A 17689-nucleotide genomic window follows, 5' to 3' on the forward strand; every position below is an offset into this window, starting at 1 on the left:
ATTTTTCTGAGAGCCAAGGGCGCTGAAACTTGTTAAGTCTCTACTTTCACGAGCTATGTTTTTGCAGAAAAACCCACTGGAAATATCCTAAGTAATTTTATATTTTCTCCACACAATATTGTTCATCAGTGCTGTGCTATGTGCATTTTGTATAGCAAATGTCTTTGTGTGACAGTTTAAATGTCTGTAGTTTAAGACTATTCTATATGAGTGGTTGGGTGATAAAACACAATGTGACTATAAGTGGAAAACACAAAAACAGTCCTACCATACTGTCAAGAGGGGATGGATCTATAATCCTCCTGCCTATGTTAAGTATGAGCACAGCAGACTAAGCCTAATCTGCCCTTCGGGTTTCCCCTGGGAGAACATCATCCCTCATACCTGGAGATGAGGCTTGTAGTCTAGAAAGACACCGTCCCCATATGGATCAGGGGTTCGGCCATCTAAGCAGGTAGCTGTAGCGAAGCAATCAGCATACAGTCGTGGTCATCTGGATGGAATCTCCCTCTAACATGTTTGGGACAAAAGGGTGTTTGTTTATAATAAACCAGCTGACATTCTAGGAAATAGTCCCCATGTATGAAGGCGTATTTTCTGTGAATGCTGGAGACACAGCATACCACGTTTGTCAGCAATCCTATCTGATTGTAGCCTGGGAAACACCACTGAGTCTCTACTAAGAACGCAGTGTGCTCCTAGGCGATAGGATAATGCAACAGAAATAATAAAACAGCACCGCACAAGTGTTTCTTACTAGAAAAATAAAGCCATGTTGACGAAAATGTATCTAGGTGAAAGTGCACAACTGCAGGCCTAGGTAGCTAAAATAACGTGTGTAAAACATGGCTAACATAGCTATATAACAACTGGAGTGGGGTGGATTAGAGTGGGCCAGATTGTTTTAGATTGAGTGGGTTGTTTTGGACTTGAGTGGGGCAGGTTGTTTTTGATGGATGAGTGGGTTGTATGGGACTTTAGGGGGGCAGGTTGTTTTGGATTGAGTGGGTTGTTTGGGATTGGAGTGGAACAGGTTGGAGTTGGGCAGGTTCTCCTGGATTGGAGTGGGGGAGATTGGAATAGATTGGAGTGCAGCAGATTGGAATGGATTGGAGTGGGGCAGATTGGAGTGAGGTAGATTGTATTGGGGTGGATTGGAGTGGGGAGGATTGAGTTGGTGTGGGGTGGATTGAGCTGGTGTGGGGTAGATTGAGCTGGTGTGGGGTGGACTGGATGGGAGTAGGGTGGACTGGATGGAAGTGAGGTTGATTGGATTGGGGTGAGGTGGATTGGACTGGAGTGCAGCATTTTGGAGTGGGGCAGATTGTTTTGGATTAGAGTGGTGGGATTAGAGTAGGACAGATTGTTTTGGAGTGGGACAGTTTTTTTTTAGATTGGAGTGGGGAGGATTGCAGTTGGGCAGATTAGAGTGGGGTGGATCAGACTGGAGTGAGCTGGAATGGACTGGAGTGGAGTGGGGTTGGGCGGATTGGAGTGGAGTGGCCTGGGGTGCATCAACTGGAGTGGGGTGGATTGGAGTGGACTGGGGTGGGGTGGGTTGGGTTTGAATGGGGTGGAATGGGGTGGATTGGACTGGAGTAGAGTGGACTGGATTGGATTGATTGAGTGGGTGGGTGAAATGGATTGGTGTGGGGTGGATTGGATTGAAGTGGAATGGATTGTGGTGTACTGGAGTGGGGTGAATTGTGATAAAGTGGGGAGGATTGGATTGTGGTGCGGTGGGTTGGGTTGGAGTGGGACAGGTTGGAGTGGGGCAGATTGTTTTGGATTGGAGTTGGTTGTTTAAGATTGGAGTGGGGCAGGTAGTTTTGTATTAAAGTGGGGCAGATTGAAATGGACTGGAGTGGAGCAGGTTGTTGTGGATTGAAGTAGGGCAGATTGATTTGGATTGGAATGGGGCAGATTGTTTTGGATTGGAGTGGGATAGACTGGAGTTCGGAAGATTATTTTGGATTGGAGTGGGGCAGATAGTACTGGGTGGATTGGAGTGGGGTGCATTGGATTGGAGTAGGTGGGGTGTATTGGAGTGGGGTGCGCTGGGTTTATGTGGGGTGGACTGGATGGGAGTAGGGTGGGTTGTATAGGAGCAGGGGATTGGAGAGTGTTGGGGTGGATTGAATTGGGTGAGGTGGACTGGAGTAGGCAGACTGTTTTGGATTGGAGTGGGGCAGATTGTTTTGGAATGGACAGGGGCAAATTGGAGTGGGGCAGATTAGATTGGGGTGGGTTGGGAGGACTGACGAGGGGTAGGTTGGAGAGGGTTGGGTGGATTGGATTGTGTGGGGTGGATTGCACTGAGTAGGGGGGATTGGATTGAGTGGGATGGATTGGATTGGGTAAGGTGGGTTTGATTGGTGTGGGGCAGATTGGACAGGAGTGGGATGGATTGGGGTGTACTGTGTTATGTGTTAAAGCTTAATTTCATATATTACACAAAAGAAAGAAACATTGTTGCTTTGCAGTATTTAGAACAAGATAATCGTCATCTTTTGAGAACAGCGCACAAGAGCAAAAACAAAGTGAGAAAAGACGACTGGGCAAAATAAAAGAAATTTAACTATAAAAATTAAACTTTGCAATTTTGTTTGTCCGGCTGGGCATGTTTTTACCACTCACAAGCCTTCTGTTTGCAGGGCACTGGAAAAGTTAAAAAGAAGAAAATAGTATCTCAATCACATCGGGAGCAGCAACAGGCACTGATTAAGTTGAATCAATCAGAGCTTGGTCCCTGCTCCATAGAGAGAAACAGAAATTATGTTTGGCCTGCAGAAACAAATTATGAGTCTGTAAAGAAGAGTGCCATGCAAGCCAACAAATGGTAAGTAACAGGCAGGCCCCAAGCCCTTTACTGTGCACAACAGTCTTGCAAGTTAGATGCATGCGCTACCACATGTACTCTTGGGCTCAACCCTAAAAGGGGGTAAGCTGCTACAAAAGGTTCTTTTTGTTGGAGTGCACCCCCAGGTAGTCACACCTCTGGGATGGGCTATGGAACTCCACATGCCAAGAGAGTGGTTCTGCCATGTTGGGAGTTGACAGAATGATGCATCCTGGGCTGGCTAGAAACCACACTTTTTGCATAAAGTCCTCACTAGGCGGGAGGGTACCTGATAGCCCACTGGCTAGTAGTAGCCACATGCCCTGAGGCATGGGTATAACAGTGGCATCCTTGACACCCAGACCACAGATCATGTCTGTACGGAAGAGAGGATGGAATAAGGACTGCCCAGCTGTTCCCTGGATCCAGAAAAGAAAGGATGCACCAAAGGCTTGACTGCACGTGCTACTACTTGGGCTAGCAAAGAGGGGACTGTGCCTGTGATGCCCTTCTCAAGAAAAAGTCATCCCTAACCTCAGACAGAAGAAGTGACTCCAAGAGTAAGTTGGCTCACTTCCTGCTACAACCTCAGTGCCACAAAAGGTGAAGAAGCCTCCTTTGGTGAGTTGGTAGTCAGGAATGCTTAACCACCAAAATGCAACCTGAGAGACTAAGTCCCCACCCGAAAATGTTGTACTAGAGTCTGCTAGACCAGAGAGAATATAGTGTCTTAGTGCAATTTGGCACCCAGCACAGAAGTTATCACCTGTCTAAGGCAGGGGTCTTCAAACTGGGGAGCAGGCCCCCCATGGGGGCCTCCAGTCATCCCAGGGGAAGAGGGGGGGGGGTGAAACAGGCTCTGGCCAAAAGAAGTATTATGCAGATACATGTGCTTTGTTTTAAGCAGAAAACAATGTCTTGCATTTTTAAAAAGGTTACGTAAGTTAACTGCAATGTTTCAATAAGTCTAGACATGTTTAAACATTGCTATCTCAATAGAATATTTGTGAACAATTCTGAGGGAGGCCCGATGATTTTTATTTTTTCACTGGGGAGGGGCACAGCATTAAAAAGTTTGAAAACCACTGGTCTAAGGGAATCACTTTTTTCACTGTAATCAGAGACCAGTAGACCAGTTGCAACTGGCTTTTGGCTACACTTCAAAGGACATCAATCCCTGTGGCAACAGGTGCCCCACTACGTTCATGGACTGAGGACTAGCCACAGGAAGACCCCTGTCTCTGGATCATCATCATCTTTTAGTATCTTCAACATCTTCCATTAGGACCACTCCCTTAAATTCTATGGTGGTTCACCCATAGAGCATGGAACTGGACTGCAGACTGCTTTGACTGCAAGGTAACTATCCAACTGGATCTCTTGGGTCCCTGGGAGACGCTTCCTGGCATAGTTGGTCACCCAAAGTGGGCAAAAATAGTAGTTTATAACTTTATAAAAGTTTACAGTTAACCGCTTGAGCTGTCCATTACAATGATTTATTGAACTAAGCGAAAAATCAGTAATTCATAGTTCTATAACCTATTTTTAAACATATATGTCGGATTTTTACTGAATCTTGTTTTTTTTTTTTAGTCAACTGGTTTGGTACTTTTTAATGCTTTGCACTTGTTCCTTTGATGAAGCCTGACTGTTCAGAGCCACAGCTAACCAGGGTTGAGCTAAGGTTTTTTCAAATGAATCTGACTGGACCCAGTACAGATAAAGAATCTATTGCACTGTGATGTTCGATAACGACACCATATAATAAACTGTCTTCCTCACAGTCACTTTCTTCTTTTAAAGGGAGGGCACCAGATTCCAGAAGCCTTAGCTCACTATAAGCCTGACCACAACAACCATGACGATATGAAATGAAATTAAAAAAAACAATTTTGAAACTTTCTATCCTTACACAAACTATCAATATATCTAACTGTCTGCAGGTATGTTTTTAATTAAAAGTATTAACTCCAAAACATTCCATGAACATTCAACATTCCTAGGAACCAGGGACTTGAAAATTTGATTTGGACTGCCAGGAAAAGGGGAATTCACTTCCTCATTTTTATGACATCATAGGACCGATTTCATCGTACTGTTGCTCTGCCGCAGGACTCTGCAAAAAGTTAATTGTTTGAAGTCTTTCAATGGCTCTTCTTGAAGCCCAACAGAAACATTGGATCCATAAATTATTCTTCAGTGAAATTAATTCAAATACCGGATTCTTACAATGTTGGTTGGAGACTAGAATAATAAAATGAGTTGGAATAAATTGGATAAATATCGATGGTCAAGTGAGCAGAGCCTGGTGCACGAGGCATATTGTGCAGTGTTAACCAGTTGAAAAGAGAAGAGATCATCGGCAATCCCACTGGCTTCTGGAGAGGAGGACGAGTGCATGTGAATCCACAGCACCATACGAACAGATGCTGACAGGGTAACATTTTCTGTTTGTACCCTGTATGGCTGTAGACACACATGCTCTGCAGCAGTACCTTACTTAAGCGGTGGCCAGTCTGCGGCTGATGCATACTGTCTGGAGCAAAGGCCATAAAGCTGTCTGGCCAAACTCGGCCTGTCAGCTGACCAGGATGGCTACACAACAGTGTTTGGGGAACATGTGTAGGGTCGACGAGATGGCCACTTTGCAGATGCCAAATAAGAGGATGTTGACTAAGAAAGCCATGGTTGCTTGTTTCCTATGGGCAAGTGCACCCTGGGTGGGACGAGTAGAACTCTCGTAGCTTTGTGGTAGCAGGTTTAGATGCACTTGTATATCCCTCTCGCTATGCCAGCCTTGGAAATGGGATGGAATTTGTGAGGTTTTGCAAAGGCGACAAAGAGCTGGTCAGACTTATTAAAAGATTTAGTCCTTCCGGGGTAACGCATAGGAGCTCTTTGAACGCCTATGCTCCTTCTGCTACAGAGTCTGGCTGCGGAAAGAAGAGTGGGAGCTCTATAATTTGGGTAAGGAAGAAAGGTGATAACACCTGGAGAGAAATTTAGGATTGGATCTGAGAACAACTCTACCTTTCAGAATTTGAATGGAAGGTTCTCATAAGGGGAGTGCTTCCAGTTCCACAGGTGCCTGAGGGAAGTAATGGCAACAGGGAAGGTCACCTTTCAGGAAAGGAACTGGAGAGTAAATGTTTAAAGTGTGTCCCCATGAACCTCATAAGAACTATGTTAAGGTTCCACACTAGGATACAAGATATCCTGGGAAGTATGACCTTCTTAAAATACCCTCCGAAAGTCTTAATTACTGTTATCATAAATAGGGATGAATGTACCGTTTTCAATTGTAGGCATATTATGTGTAGGCGAGGCCTAAATTCTGCAGATGTAAAAGGTAGCAGATGATGTCCTTGACATTAGATTTTTAGGGGTTTAGATGTGCCACTGGGTTGAGAGTTAGGGATATTTGTCTCATTCTCCACACCAACATCATTCCCACATACAGTAGGAGAGGAGGAAAAGTGTAGGCATAAAACCCTGACCAATTTATAATACATTGCAAATTGACTGTGAATGAAGGAACCTGGTAATGATGTTTGAGCATTTTGTTTCTTCGGGGGTGGTGTGTCTATTGTGGGGTACCTAAACGCTAGTCATACCCGTGTAGTACTTCAGGGTGGAGTTCTCACTCATGGACTTGATGATGCATCCTGCTGAGCATATCTCTGTCCACTACTGGAAGGTGTTATGCTCGGAGTTGTGTGTCATGGGAGATTGCCCAGTGACAAATCTTCTGCACTGGTGCTGAGAGCTAAGGAGACTGCATGTGGCACTGTTTCTTCAGTTAATACATGATGGTCAAGTTGTCTGTCTTGATAAGGACTACTGTACCCTCAAATGACCTGGAAGAAGGATTTAAGAGATAGTTGTACAGATAGCAATTCTAGATAAGTGATATGGTAGCCCTCGTACAGAAAAACCCACACCCCCTGAATGGTCATGTCATTGAAATATGCACTCCAGCCTGTGAGAGAGGCATCTGTTGTGATGGTCACTTGCAGGCTAAATTGATCCCTACAATAACTTATACGAGGGAGGCATTACGCAGCAGAGACTCATCAACTTTAGGCAAGATAATAGGTGGGTCATATAGAATGATCTTCGACCTCCCAAAATATACCTCACCAGCTCAGATACTGTTTGGTCTACAGAGGCAATCTTTTGCCATAAGGGATGCATACATCAAGAGCTGGCATAAAATTAAGAACGCAGAACCAAATAATTTGAAAACGCATTTGAGGCAGGAACTGATGAATAGGAATAATTATCCCGCCAAGGAATACCTTAACGGATCAGTCATCCTATTCAGCTTACAGAATTATTGGGCGACATCAGTAAAACACAACTGCTTCAAAAAGCTGGTTAAGAAAACCATCAAAAACATCTTGTCGATGGAGAATAAGGCAGCAGTTGCAGTCAGGGCCCATGGCTGGCACGTGCTGCAGAGTTAAGATAGAGGAAAACCTCAATCCTACTTTCACACGCTGTATTCACATTTAATAGAAGAAAAAAAATTGAGACACTGATTCGGAATTCTGCCTTCGGCTCTTGCACCTTCCGCCTTGGTAAAGTAGTCCTCCCTCATCCGATTACCAGCTGTGCTAAGGAGGACATGGTACATATGGTGTGCAGCTGCAAGGAGCTAGCAGCTGAGTGAAGAGCCGTGTTATGCCTGCTCTTCAACCAGAGGCCTATCAGCACGTGCAGGTTCTAGCCTGCTTTACACCATCGGATACTCAACTGAACGGCCGCTTTGTGAAATTCTTTTCCAAGGTAGAAAAAACCTCCTTGTTCTCAGTCAGATTGACTCTTGCAAAAGTATTATTATACCCCCGTATCTCTGAGATTTTATAACAACTGGTTCAGTCCAAATATATTTCTGTCATAATATCCCCTAACACTCGCGACGTTGCACCTCAAGCACAGTCGTTTTATTATCTCTTGCATTGCCGATCACATAGATGGCACAGTGAGATGTTAAATTTGGATGCTCTAAACAAACTTACATTTTTGGATCTTAACCTATCAGCTCGTGCTTTATGAGTTAATTAAAGTTACAACTTCATTAGGCAAGAAAACAATCTATGTAAATGAAAAATATTGTAATTGAGATATGGTGAAATTGCTATTTGTAATGTTTTTTATCATTTACCTTTGATATGGTTGCTATGTATTTGCAATGATTTTAATCAACCACGCAATTTTAAATAAACTTGAAGTTGTAAACTTGTAGTCTGTAATAGGCATGCCCACTACAAGTTGTTTCTGTTCCAACAATACAGATAGTGGTGAGTGCTGGTCGTTCTCAAAACATCTTCGGTGTGACCCTCGTTCTGTGATCATTTCCCCGTGAGGCCCTCTTGAAGAGGGCGTATATGTTGCCTGGCACAGGGTCTAAGGAGGTCAACATCTCCAGAAGGTGCATCATGGTTCTGAGTTGGTGGTGACTGGGCTGAAATAGAGGCAGCAGCTACTGGGATGACAACACCCTCTGTTGCCTGGGGTAGACTTTTCCTGTAACTGCACTCTACAGGGATCCCAAGAAGGGGTGGACAAGTTGAAACTGGAGAGGTGACTTCATGGCATGTATGATAAATCTGAAGTTGTGGGATAGAAAAATTGCTGCTTGAATGCCGGCTTCTGCTCTTGATAAGCCAGTTCTCAAGGTAGCAGAAGATGTGATATTCCCCTTTCACAGGTGGGCAGTCACCACTGCTAGGCACGCCATAAACAATCTTGGAGCGTTGTGCCCCGGTAAGAAAATACTTAAATTAGTAGTGAAACCCACTTACCACAAAACAATTGTACTGGTGGTGTGCAGGGTGAATGGGTATGTGAAAAAAGCATTTTTTAGATTTCGCTCTGTCATGGAATTGCTTTAGTGGAGGAGTGGGATGATGTCCTGAAAGGTAGTCATATGCTGATGTTCTGCCAGGATGTATTCATTTAGAAGGCTGAGGTCTAATATACGCCTGAAGGAGCCATCCTTTTTGGGGATGAGAAAGTACAAACAGTAGGCATCTTGTCCCCGATGCTGGGGAGGCACTGTTTTTATTGCGCATTTCTGGAAAAGCGCTTGTACGTCTTCCTTGAGGAGGAGAAGATGGTCTCTGCCGGTGATGTGTATGTGGCAAGGAATGATGGGAGTAGTTGACACTTCTAGAAACTGTGTTTAATGTGTAGAGCATGCATCTTATATTGGCTTTCTACATGTATAAGCACTCAGACACTATCTCCTCTCATATACTGTGCTGCTCTGGAAGGTGCTTAGCAAGCTTCTGCATCTCCTCCCACTGGGAACTGTCAGAATGGGAAAGGTGCTCAACAGAGTTGACTCTGAGCCAATGAATGGCTGCCCCTACAACTACCCTCTTGCACGCTATGTCAATTTTCTTGGTCTCTTTGTTGGAGGTTTGAACAATGCCTGTGGCTTGGGTGGGAACCGTCTTACTGTCTGAAAGGGATACTAAGGAGTCAGGGTGGACCTGAATTTTTATGTAAATATGGTCAATGCTGGATGGTATGTATTTGTTTTTCAACCCTAGATGTAACTACCCTCGTTCTGATCAGCTCAATAAAGTCCTGGGCAAACTTGAGCATGCCCTGAGGTGTGGGTAAGAATTGCATGGAGCATTTGGACTTTGAGAAAGTTTCCAAAAGGAAGTCGTCTTGTTCCTGAATGATGTTTATGTCAACCTTGTGATACGCTGTGGCCATCTGAATAACCTTAAGATTTTAAGCCCTGGCTCTGGTGGTGCCTTTGGTGCTGGATTTGGGCATGAGCAGAGATGCTTGTTGCCATTAGAGCAGGTAAGGCTTGATAACTGGTGGGGGTCAACACTCTCTAGCAGAACCTTGATCTACTCTGCCACCTTCTTTCAGGGGCTGACCAATGTCCCAAGGAGGCAGAGACTTGGAGGGAGCAGTCTTTTGGGTTCATGCTTGGGGGTCGGGAATTTGAGATAGTGCTATTGAACCCAGAAAACTCAACAGCTCCTCCTTTGGTCTTGCTCAACGTCCTGGCAACAATACCCGTACATAAGGTACATACAATGTGTGCTTTTCAGAACACATCTTTCCTTCACCTTCATTGGTACTATTCCTTTCCCATACCTTGTTCTAACAATTGTCTTGATCTTCTCAGTAACAATGTTCCATGTGAACTGTGTCATCAGCATGTAGCTGCAGACGGGTATTAAAAACACACAAAGTGCAACGTCCAAAGCTTCCAGAAGGATGGCAATCCCATTGTACCTACCCTAAAGACAACCAAATTAATGTAGGGTTCCAGATGCTCTGTCTGGACAAAGGATATAAACTTGATAGCCTTCAGATTCTGTCAGAAGTTGAAATGTGGCCTCCCTTAACCCACTTGCTACATGCTATCTAAGGCACAAATGCTTTTGAGAAAATTTCAGGCCCTCTACATTTGTGATGTCACACCATGCCATAAGACTCATGTAAGAATTTACATACATAATTCTAAAGAAGCCTAAAATCACACTCCATCTCACAGCCTACAATTATGACATTCCAAAGTATGGTCTGGGATCAAAGACAATTCCAGTCCACTATCTCCAAAATGTACACCCCACCAGGTTGACACTATAAGACTGTGCCCTCTTCCTGCCATCTAAGTAGGAGGGACAAATATGATTACACACTTACTCATACCAAAAAGAAGTAATAGTTGTGACTTAATGCAACCAATGTCTTATCCAGAAGTGTAACTGATTTGCCTACAATCCACAGGGCAGAGATTTATACTCTTCCAATGGTGGAATTCAGCATCCTGCACTTACAAATATGGGGGGGGGGAATAAAAATCTACATTTGCAAAGGTTTGTTCCAAAAATAAATACACCCTGCATTTTACTTAAGTAATTATAGTCCACTCACTTTTCCTTTGAATCCAGTTATCAAAAATATTAGCAGGCTTTGCCTATTTACACATCTGCTTAACCTTTAAACTGCAACTCTGTTTGCAGTCAACAGCAGCAGTGCACTGCAGCTAACATAGCTTTCCACAGTGGTACGCATTCAAAGTTGTCTTGCTCTGGAAAGAAAAATATAAAGTTGCCTACTAATGAGAAAAGATGGAAGACAAGAACACATGGATGGTCTAAAATACCTTATCTTTGGCCTGGTATCCAATTTGCTCCACTTAGGTCTATGACAATCTTTCTTTTTTTCAATATAATGTAAAGGTCTGATTACTGATGCACCAATGTGACATTGGGACTTCTTCATAGGATCATGCTACGTAAAGCAACTTGCTTCATTTCACACCTTTAATAAAATGACCACACTTTATTAAGAAGACGAGAAAAGACAAAGTGGAAATAAGGGGCCAGAGAAATAACCAAACAATTGAAAAACTATGATGGTGTTGGATATGTTGTCTGGGCCACTCGTGCAAACTACCTACATATTCATACTCCATGCATCTCTGCTGCAACTTTCTGGAGGTCATTTTATATTCCATTCACTGTACCTGGACGAGGTAGTGCTCGGGCATGGTGTCCGAAATCCTTCCAACTGAGTAGTTTGCCTTAAGCAGATCATCGTGGATCTGAAACTCTTCTTTGCAGTTGTACCTGAAAGAAGACATATTTTAGAGAATACCAAAATGGCATAATCTCAAGCTATCTATAGCAGAACACTGGCTTTGACACATAATTAACACTCTGTGATAACAGTACTGAAGAAGCAAGGATTGAGCTAGAGAAAATTTTGCTTATTACTGTTGAAAACAGACATGGAAATAGGAAATATGAATGAGCCTCACCACCTTTATACGGCTCCAAGTTTTATCTCTTGGGCTTCTTTCAAATGAACATACTGAGTCTGAGACCGAGAATCATGGTTGAATTCAGGATTCCATTGAAGTCCATGGAAAATAGATGTCATGACATACCTTATCCTGAGGCAGCTGGATGTCTTTAAGATCCAGAGCATCATTAATAGGAAAACATCTGAGTTTGCCAACAGATGTCAGCACCAGAATCCCCCTGCAAGAGCAAGGGCTGCCCTTGAGTCAAGGGTAACAGGAGGCAAAATCCAAGCAGAGACTATGCACAGAAATATTTTATAAGAAAACTAGAACTCTTCATATTTAGCTCATGATTTATTTTCTTTTTTATGTTTTGTTGATTGTCAGGCTAATTGTTAAGATTCGGAGATTTTTAGATCTCTCTGAGATTTTTCAAGACATTTTGTTAACTTAGGGGGAGCTTAGAGCCATCCCACTGCTGCTTACCATTGGTTGACTTCGTCGTCACTCTCATTTCCTTGCTTCTCTTTGATCAGTGTGTGCCATCTTCACTGCTTTTCCCTGTGTGTGCTCCACTGGAGCAGAGTCCAAGTACTGCTTCCTTGCCAAGAGTCCCTCCACTACTTGCACTTTAGGTGGTACTTTTTCCTTTTAGTTGCAGCACTCCATATGAGTACATGTGTTTGCAGGCCTCTCTGCCCCCCTCCTGTTCAGCTCCTTTGTGTACTTTTCCCATCCTATGCTGCTCTTTATCTACTCATATGCTTTTCCCCCATAATCAATCACTCATGTTTGTGTGCTTCACCACCCTGTTGCTTTGTCACCCCGTGCTTCTCCCCATCTCAGTTCCATTATATGCTCTCTCATCAGTTTGCTTCCCTACCCCTTTACATTTGTTTCATCCACGCTCCATCTTGCTAACTGCAGCCCCTCCTACCTTTAACTTCTGCCCTCACCATCACCTCAACCACCCACGCCTGTTTCTTGTTACCCCTCTCCACTGTGCTCTTTTCAAGCGCAAGTTGTATTACCCATAGTGCTGCATATATCCCCCATTCCACCTCCCCTCCAACATTCTGTCGTGTAATAGTTTTTTCGAACCTTTAGCCATTCTGTACAGATCCTGCACTACTGTACAATATGGTTGAAAGACATCAAAAGCCAATAGCTCTCACATTGGGCAAGCCCAATTTGCTTTACAATGCTTGTTGTAGTATTGTATTTCACGTTTGATTCACAAACCTATAAGAAATAGATAGAAGTGTTCACAGATGTAAAAAGTTGTAAGAAATTTCTCTTTCACACTCACAAACTGTCCATTTGTTATATATATATATATATATATATATATATATATATATATATATATATATATATATATATACACTCTTTGGTTCACGTTATTTTTCTACATCTCCTTAAGACCTTATCCACTGTATTTCAGTAAGAAACTGTAACTTAATGTAGAGATATGAAAACAATTTTAAGGTGTAGTTGTTGATGAAAATGCTCAAGAGAAGGTATGTATTCTTTCTAGAGCTCTCCTATAGAAGTAAAAAAAATCCCTGTAAGGCCTAACTGATGGAAAACACTCCATCTGTACTTCAGTGTCAACTCTTGACTGACAGGTGGACATTGTCACTTTCATTTAATGTCAGCCCATCGCAGCACAAGTTTTCTTAGGTTTAGAACAGTGAAAAATGGACACTGAGAAAGGCATTTAGAAAACAGATAGCGTGCTGACAATGGGTAAGTCAGGTAGAAAAAGGAATTCAATTTTTTAGGTTCAATATCTGATGAAATATTATTTAACATATGGCAGATGAGTATGATAAGTGCTAGAACAAAAACTCACGCAAATGTGGCAAACAATTCTTCTGCAAGAGATGAATGGCCCTATAGTTTCAAAAGTTAAATGTATTTTAATGTATTTTCACTTAAAAACAAAGAATTTGAAAAGTATAGTTCCTTCTTTCAAAGAAGCCTACTGTGTACATAGCATTAAAAAAGCAACTCTCACTAAATCTGCCTACCTCACTACTTATAACTTTGTACCTTTGAAAAACTGGTTTCAGAAATGTTGGACTTATCTGATATCGTCTGTAGGCCAGGTTGGAGATTCTTTATGCTTCTGACTGGGCATAAGTGAAATTTCCATGGCTGTGCTTTTTGAACTATGGTGAACTAATACAGCAGGAAGTGGATAACAAAGGCACTCAAGGGACCATTATAGGCCTTTGCACGGCTTTGTGCACCTCCGAGGCCTTTCTGCATTATGGGACAGGCCGGCAATGCCAACACAGCCACCCCTGTAATATCTATTGTGAAGGTGCACATTTCACACCTTTGAAACGTCAAGTAGGCATTGCCCCGTGGAAATAAGGGAAAGTATGTGTTCATGCCCAAGCACCATATCAATGGTTTGGGCACATGGGCAAAGGTCACTTGGGACTGGCACAGATTTAATGGGTCTCCATGCGCATCATTGGAGATGTGGACTTGGAGAGAATCCTATTATTTTGTGATTGGGTGTACGGTCACAAGCTGTGCCTAATCAGGGCGCACAGGAACAGAATTATGCACCCACGTTAGACAAGCTGCCTTTTGCAGACCTCTTTTGCATAGTTCTTCACACCACTTCAATTATTTGAATGTCTAATGTGAGTTTCTAACAAATTTAAAATATAATTTATTTTTTTAAATTATTTACTTCATGTGTGGAGTGGGGCCTAACACTTCCAGCCATGCAAAGGGGGTCTGCAAATGAGTTTCTGCCTCTAGTATAACTTCATTAGTGCATTTATGAGGCAGTATAATGTATCCCCAGGCAATCAAATAACCACTTCTTTTCATCACTACTTTCTTCTAAGAGCCCCATAACACTGGTGTCTCCGAAGGGCAAGAAAAACACGCCGTAAGCTTTCACCACCCCTGCCAATGCAAGGTTGAGAGAGTCACCTCTGCAGCGGAGAGGTGACGCTGCAAGGAAAAGAGCCCTAGCTTCACCCGTTGGGAACAACTCGCTTCAAATGAGATGAGCCACGTTTTACTTAGCCTTCAGGTACACAAGACAGATCATCAATCTTCTTGAGAGATTGAACTATCATGTTAAAGGTGGATGACAAATCCAGCAAAATTAGGATTGTCAAATGGTCCCCTGTTCTAGCCCGGCATAGTTTTTCCCCTTGCAGGCAAGTGGGTGCTTTACAAATACACAACACATGTCACCGGTAGAGTCTCATGACACTAGTTGTGCTCCCCCAGATTGTGGGTGTGGTCTCAGAATACAAGACCAGTTCCTCGTTGTCAGACCACGCTGGTCAGGTGAAGGTCGTAAGATAGAACATAGCTAGGCTTGCTACTAAAATCCAGGTGAAGAACTGGTGGACTTTCTCTTGTCTTATGATATTTTTATCTTGCAAGCGACTTGGGCTATCGGGAATCTATTTTACAATGGTTTTACTTGTTATTCTTCCCCCGCTACCTCCTCCAGTTACCAATTTTGACCATTAACAGGTTAATCCAAGCACTTCATGTTAAGTGGTCAAAATCCTTTAGTTTTGTACTTATTACATTTTATAATGATAATTGTTCTACCAAGGTCAACCCTGAAGTTGTCTCTTTTTCACCGGTGGCTGCCGCAAATCTCAAGGGGAGGGGAGGGGGTGGAGGTGGAGACAGAGGTGAAAATAAAAAAAATACAAAAATAAAAAACTAACCTTGATGCCTCCGTCACCTGCCGCCTTGCTCCTCTCCTCTTCATCTGGTGTCCCAGCATTCACTGCACTTTCATGCTAAACCTAGCACGAAAGCAGCGTCAGGATTTGCTGAATGGCTTAGACTGTCACTCAGACACAACCCTGGGGCCTGTGCAGTTTCTCCAGCCCGGCTGTGTATACAGCCGGGCTGGAGAAACCTAAGTGTGCATGTGTGTTTGGCTGGCCTGAGATGGCTGGCCAAACACACATGCGCACTTACCTTCACATGCTGGCTGAGCAAGCAGCAGAAAAATAAAACAACGGTGAACTATTGTTTTCTTTTTCTGCTGCTGTCTTAGCTAGGGGGACAACGCTCCTGCCCCATAGCGAAGGGGCCTCATCTGCTCTTTTTTCCTCTTCTGCGTCTACCCCATCTGTATTAGAGATCACAGGGGCTGGATGCTATCTCCTTATTGTCTAGCTACGATTTCTGTAATCTGTTCAAGTGGGTTGTGGGTTGCGTGAACTATTGCTTTATTTTTCTGCTGCTGTCTTAGCTAGGGAGACAATGCTCCTTCCCCACAGCGAAGGGGCCTCACCTGCTCTCTTTTCTATTCTGTGGCTTCCCCGTCTGTATTAGAGATCGCAGGGGCTGGATGCTATCTCCTTATTGTCTAGCTACGATTTCTGTAATGTGCTCAAGTGGGTTGTGGGTTGCTCCTCACTGTTCCATATCATCTATCTGTGTATGGGGGGTTTGGTGCCTCAATCATCAACTATATATTTGTAAGCAGGAATATGTTTGGGCTTCTGGTGATGGCGTAGTAATCCTCGGGATCTTCAGTGACCACAATCCCCTAGTGATTACTGTGTCTTGTCTGATGCTTTCCCCTGGTGCTATCTCTGTGGTTGGGACAAATATTATACCAAGCACAGATGGGTTGAGGCTGGCTTGGAAGTCGGCCAACTTATATCAGATACTGTTTCAGCTTTGTTTAGAACAGTTAAGTTTGTATTTTGATTGTTTGAGTCTGACCTGCGGCCACTCCAATAGTATGCAGGCATTTGACAGCTCAGGACAAGTCATTAAAAAATGTCTTATGAAACCGAACGCAACTGCCAAGGTAGGTGCCCATAATTGGTTTGATAAGATTTGTAGGGAGGCTAATCGCTCTTTACATAGTGAGGCTAAGGCAACCCCAAGGGTCCCTGCAGAGGTTGCCTCCTGCAGAAGAAGCTGCATGCTAGCCATTCATACAAGAAGGGCCAAACTTAGGGAGGATACATTGGGCACATTGGTTACTCCTGTACGGTAAACAACATTGCCCTGTATTGTATTGCAATTGTATTTATATAGAGCTTGGCACACTGTGAATAACAGTCATGTGTTAAAGTCTGATTCTAATCTGCAATACCATCAGTGCTAATTCCTGGGTGAAGCATTTCAAGCAAGTTTATCATACACTTGACCATGCTAGTGCCTAGCAATTAGACATTTAATTTTCTGTCGACGAAGTTGCTGAAGCCATCCGCGTTAGCCCTATCTTTAAACCTCCGGGACTCAATGGGCTACCCATAAATCTGTATAAGCTGCAGATTGATCTGTGGACCTCAGTTGTAACAAATTATGCAAATCTGGCCTGTAAAACCAGCCTTCCCAAATCGTGACCCTCAGCTATTATTGTTCCTGTCTTCAAAAAAGACTTCTTGCCTTTATAGGCCAATATCTCTTTTGTAGCTGCTGTGAAAATTACTGGCAGAGTTGTCCTACATAAGTTGATTTCATGGACCTCTGACAAACACATCATCACAGAGATCCAATGTGGTTTTAGGCATGTTCTGAGCACTCAAGAACAGTGACTTAATCTACACCTTTTAATAAATATAATGTGAGTAAAAGGGGGCGTTTTTACTTGGCTTTTATGGACCTGGCTTGTACTTTTGATAGCGCAAATTGTGGGAGGTCATTTTATCCTTGGGTCTTGACCCTGGTTTGGTGTCCATTTTAAGAGCCCTGCATTTTGATCTTAGTGCCGTGGTTAGATATGGACCAAATAGTGAGTGGACTGGGAGTTTTACCCAGGATAGAGGTGTATGGCAGGGCTGCGTTCTTATCCTGTACATTTCCTTTTGTATATTAATGGCTTGGACATGGCCCTGGTGGACGGGGGGTAGGGACAGGCCAACCATGACCGGACAGAGTGACCCAGGTCTTTTATATACAATTGATGCAGTTTTTATGTCGCGTACACAGATTGGTCTTCAATAATTGTTGGTCTCTTTAGTTAATTTCAAGGATGGTATTGGATTTGTTCTCTAGGGAATGCCCACTGGTAGAATGGGACTTGGGGCCCCTAACTTCAG

At 43.3% G+C, this 17689-nt stretch overlaps 1 protein-coding gene across 4 annotated transcripts in view; it reads right to left on the reverse strand.

Moving 5' to 3' along the window:
• Positions 1 to 17689, reverse strand: part of PALD1 (phosphatase domain containing paladin 1) — a 966838-nt gene that overhangs the window by 548852 nt on the left and 400297 nt on the right. For all 4 annotated transcript variants that reach the window (XM_069240368.1, XM_069240369.1, XM_069240370.1 and 1 more), the window contains exon 3: positions 11349 to 11451. In XM_069240368.1, the coding sequence (XP_069096469.1) occupies positions 11349 to 11451 (103 nt within the window). The remainder of the gene's footprint in view (positions 1 to 11348; positions 11452 to 17689) is intronic.

The sequence above is a fragment of the Pleurodeles waltl genome, chromosome 6 (assembly GCF_031143425.1).
Source record: "Pleurodeles waltl isolate 20211129_DDA chromosome 6, aPleWal1.hap1.20221129, whole genome shotgun sequence".
NCBI lineage: Eukaryota > Metazoa > Chordata > Amphibia > Caudata > Salamandridae > Pleurodeles > Pleurodeles waltl.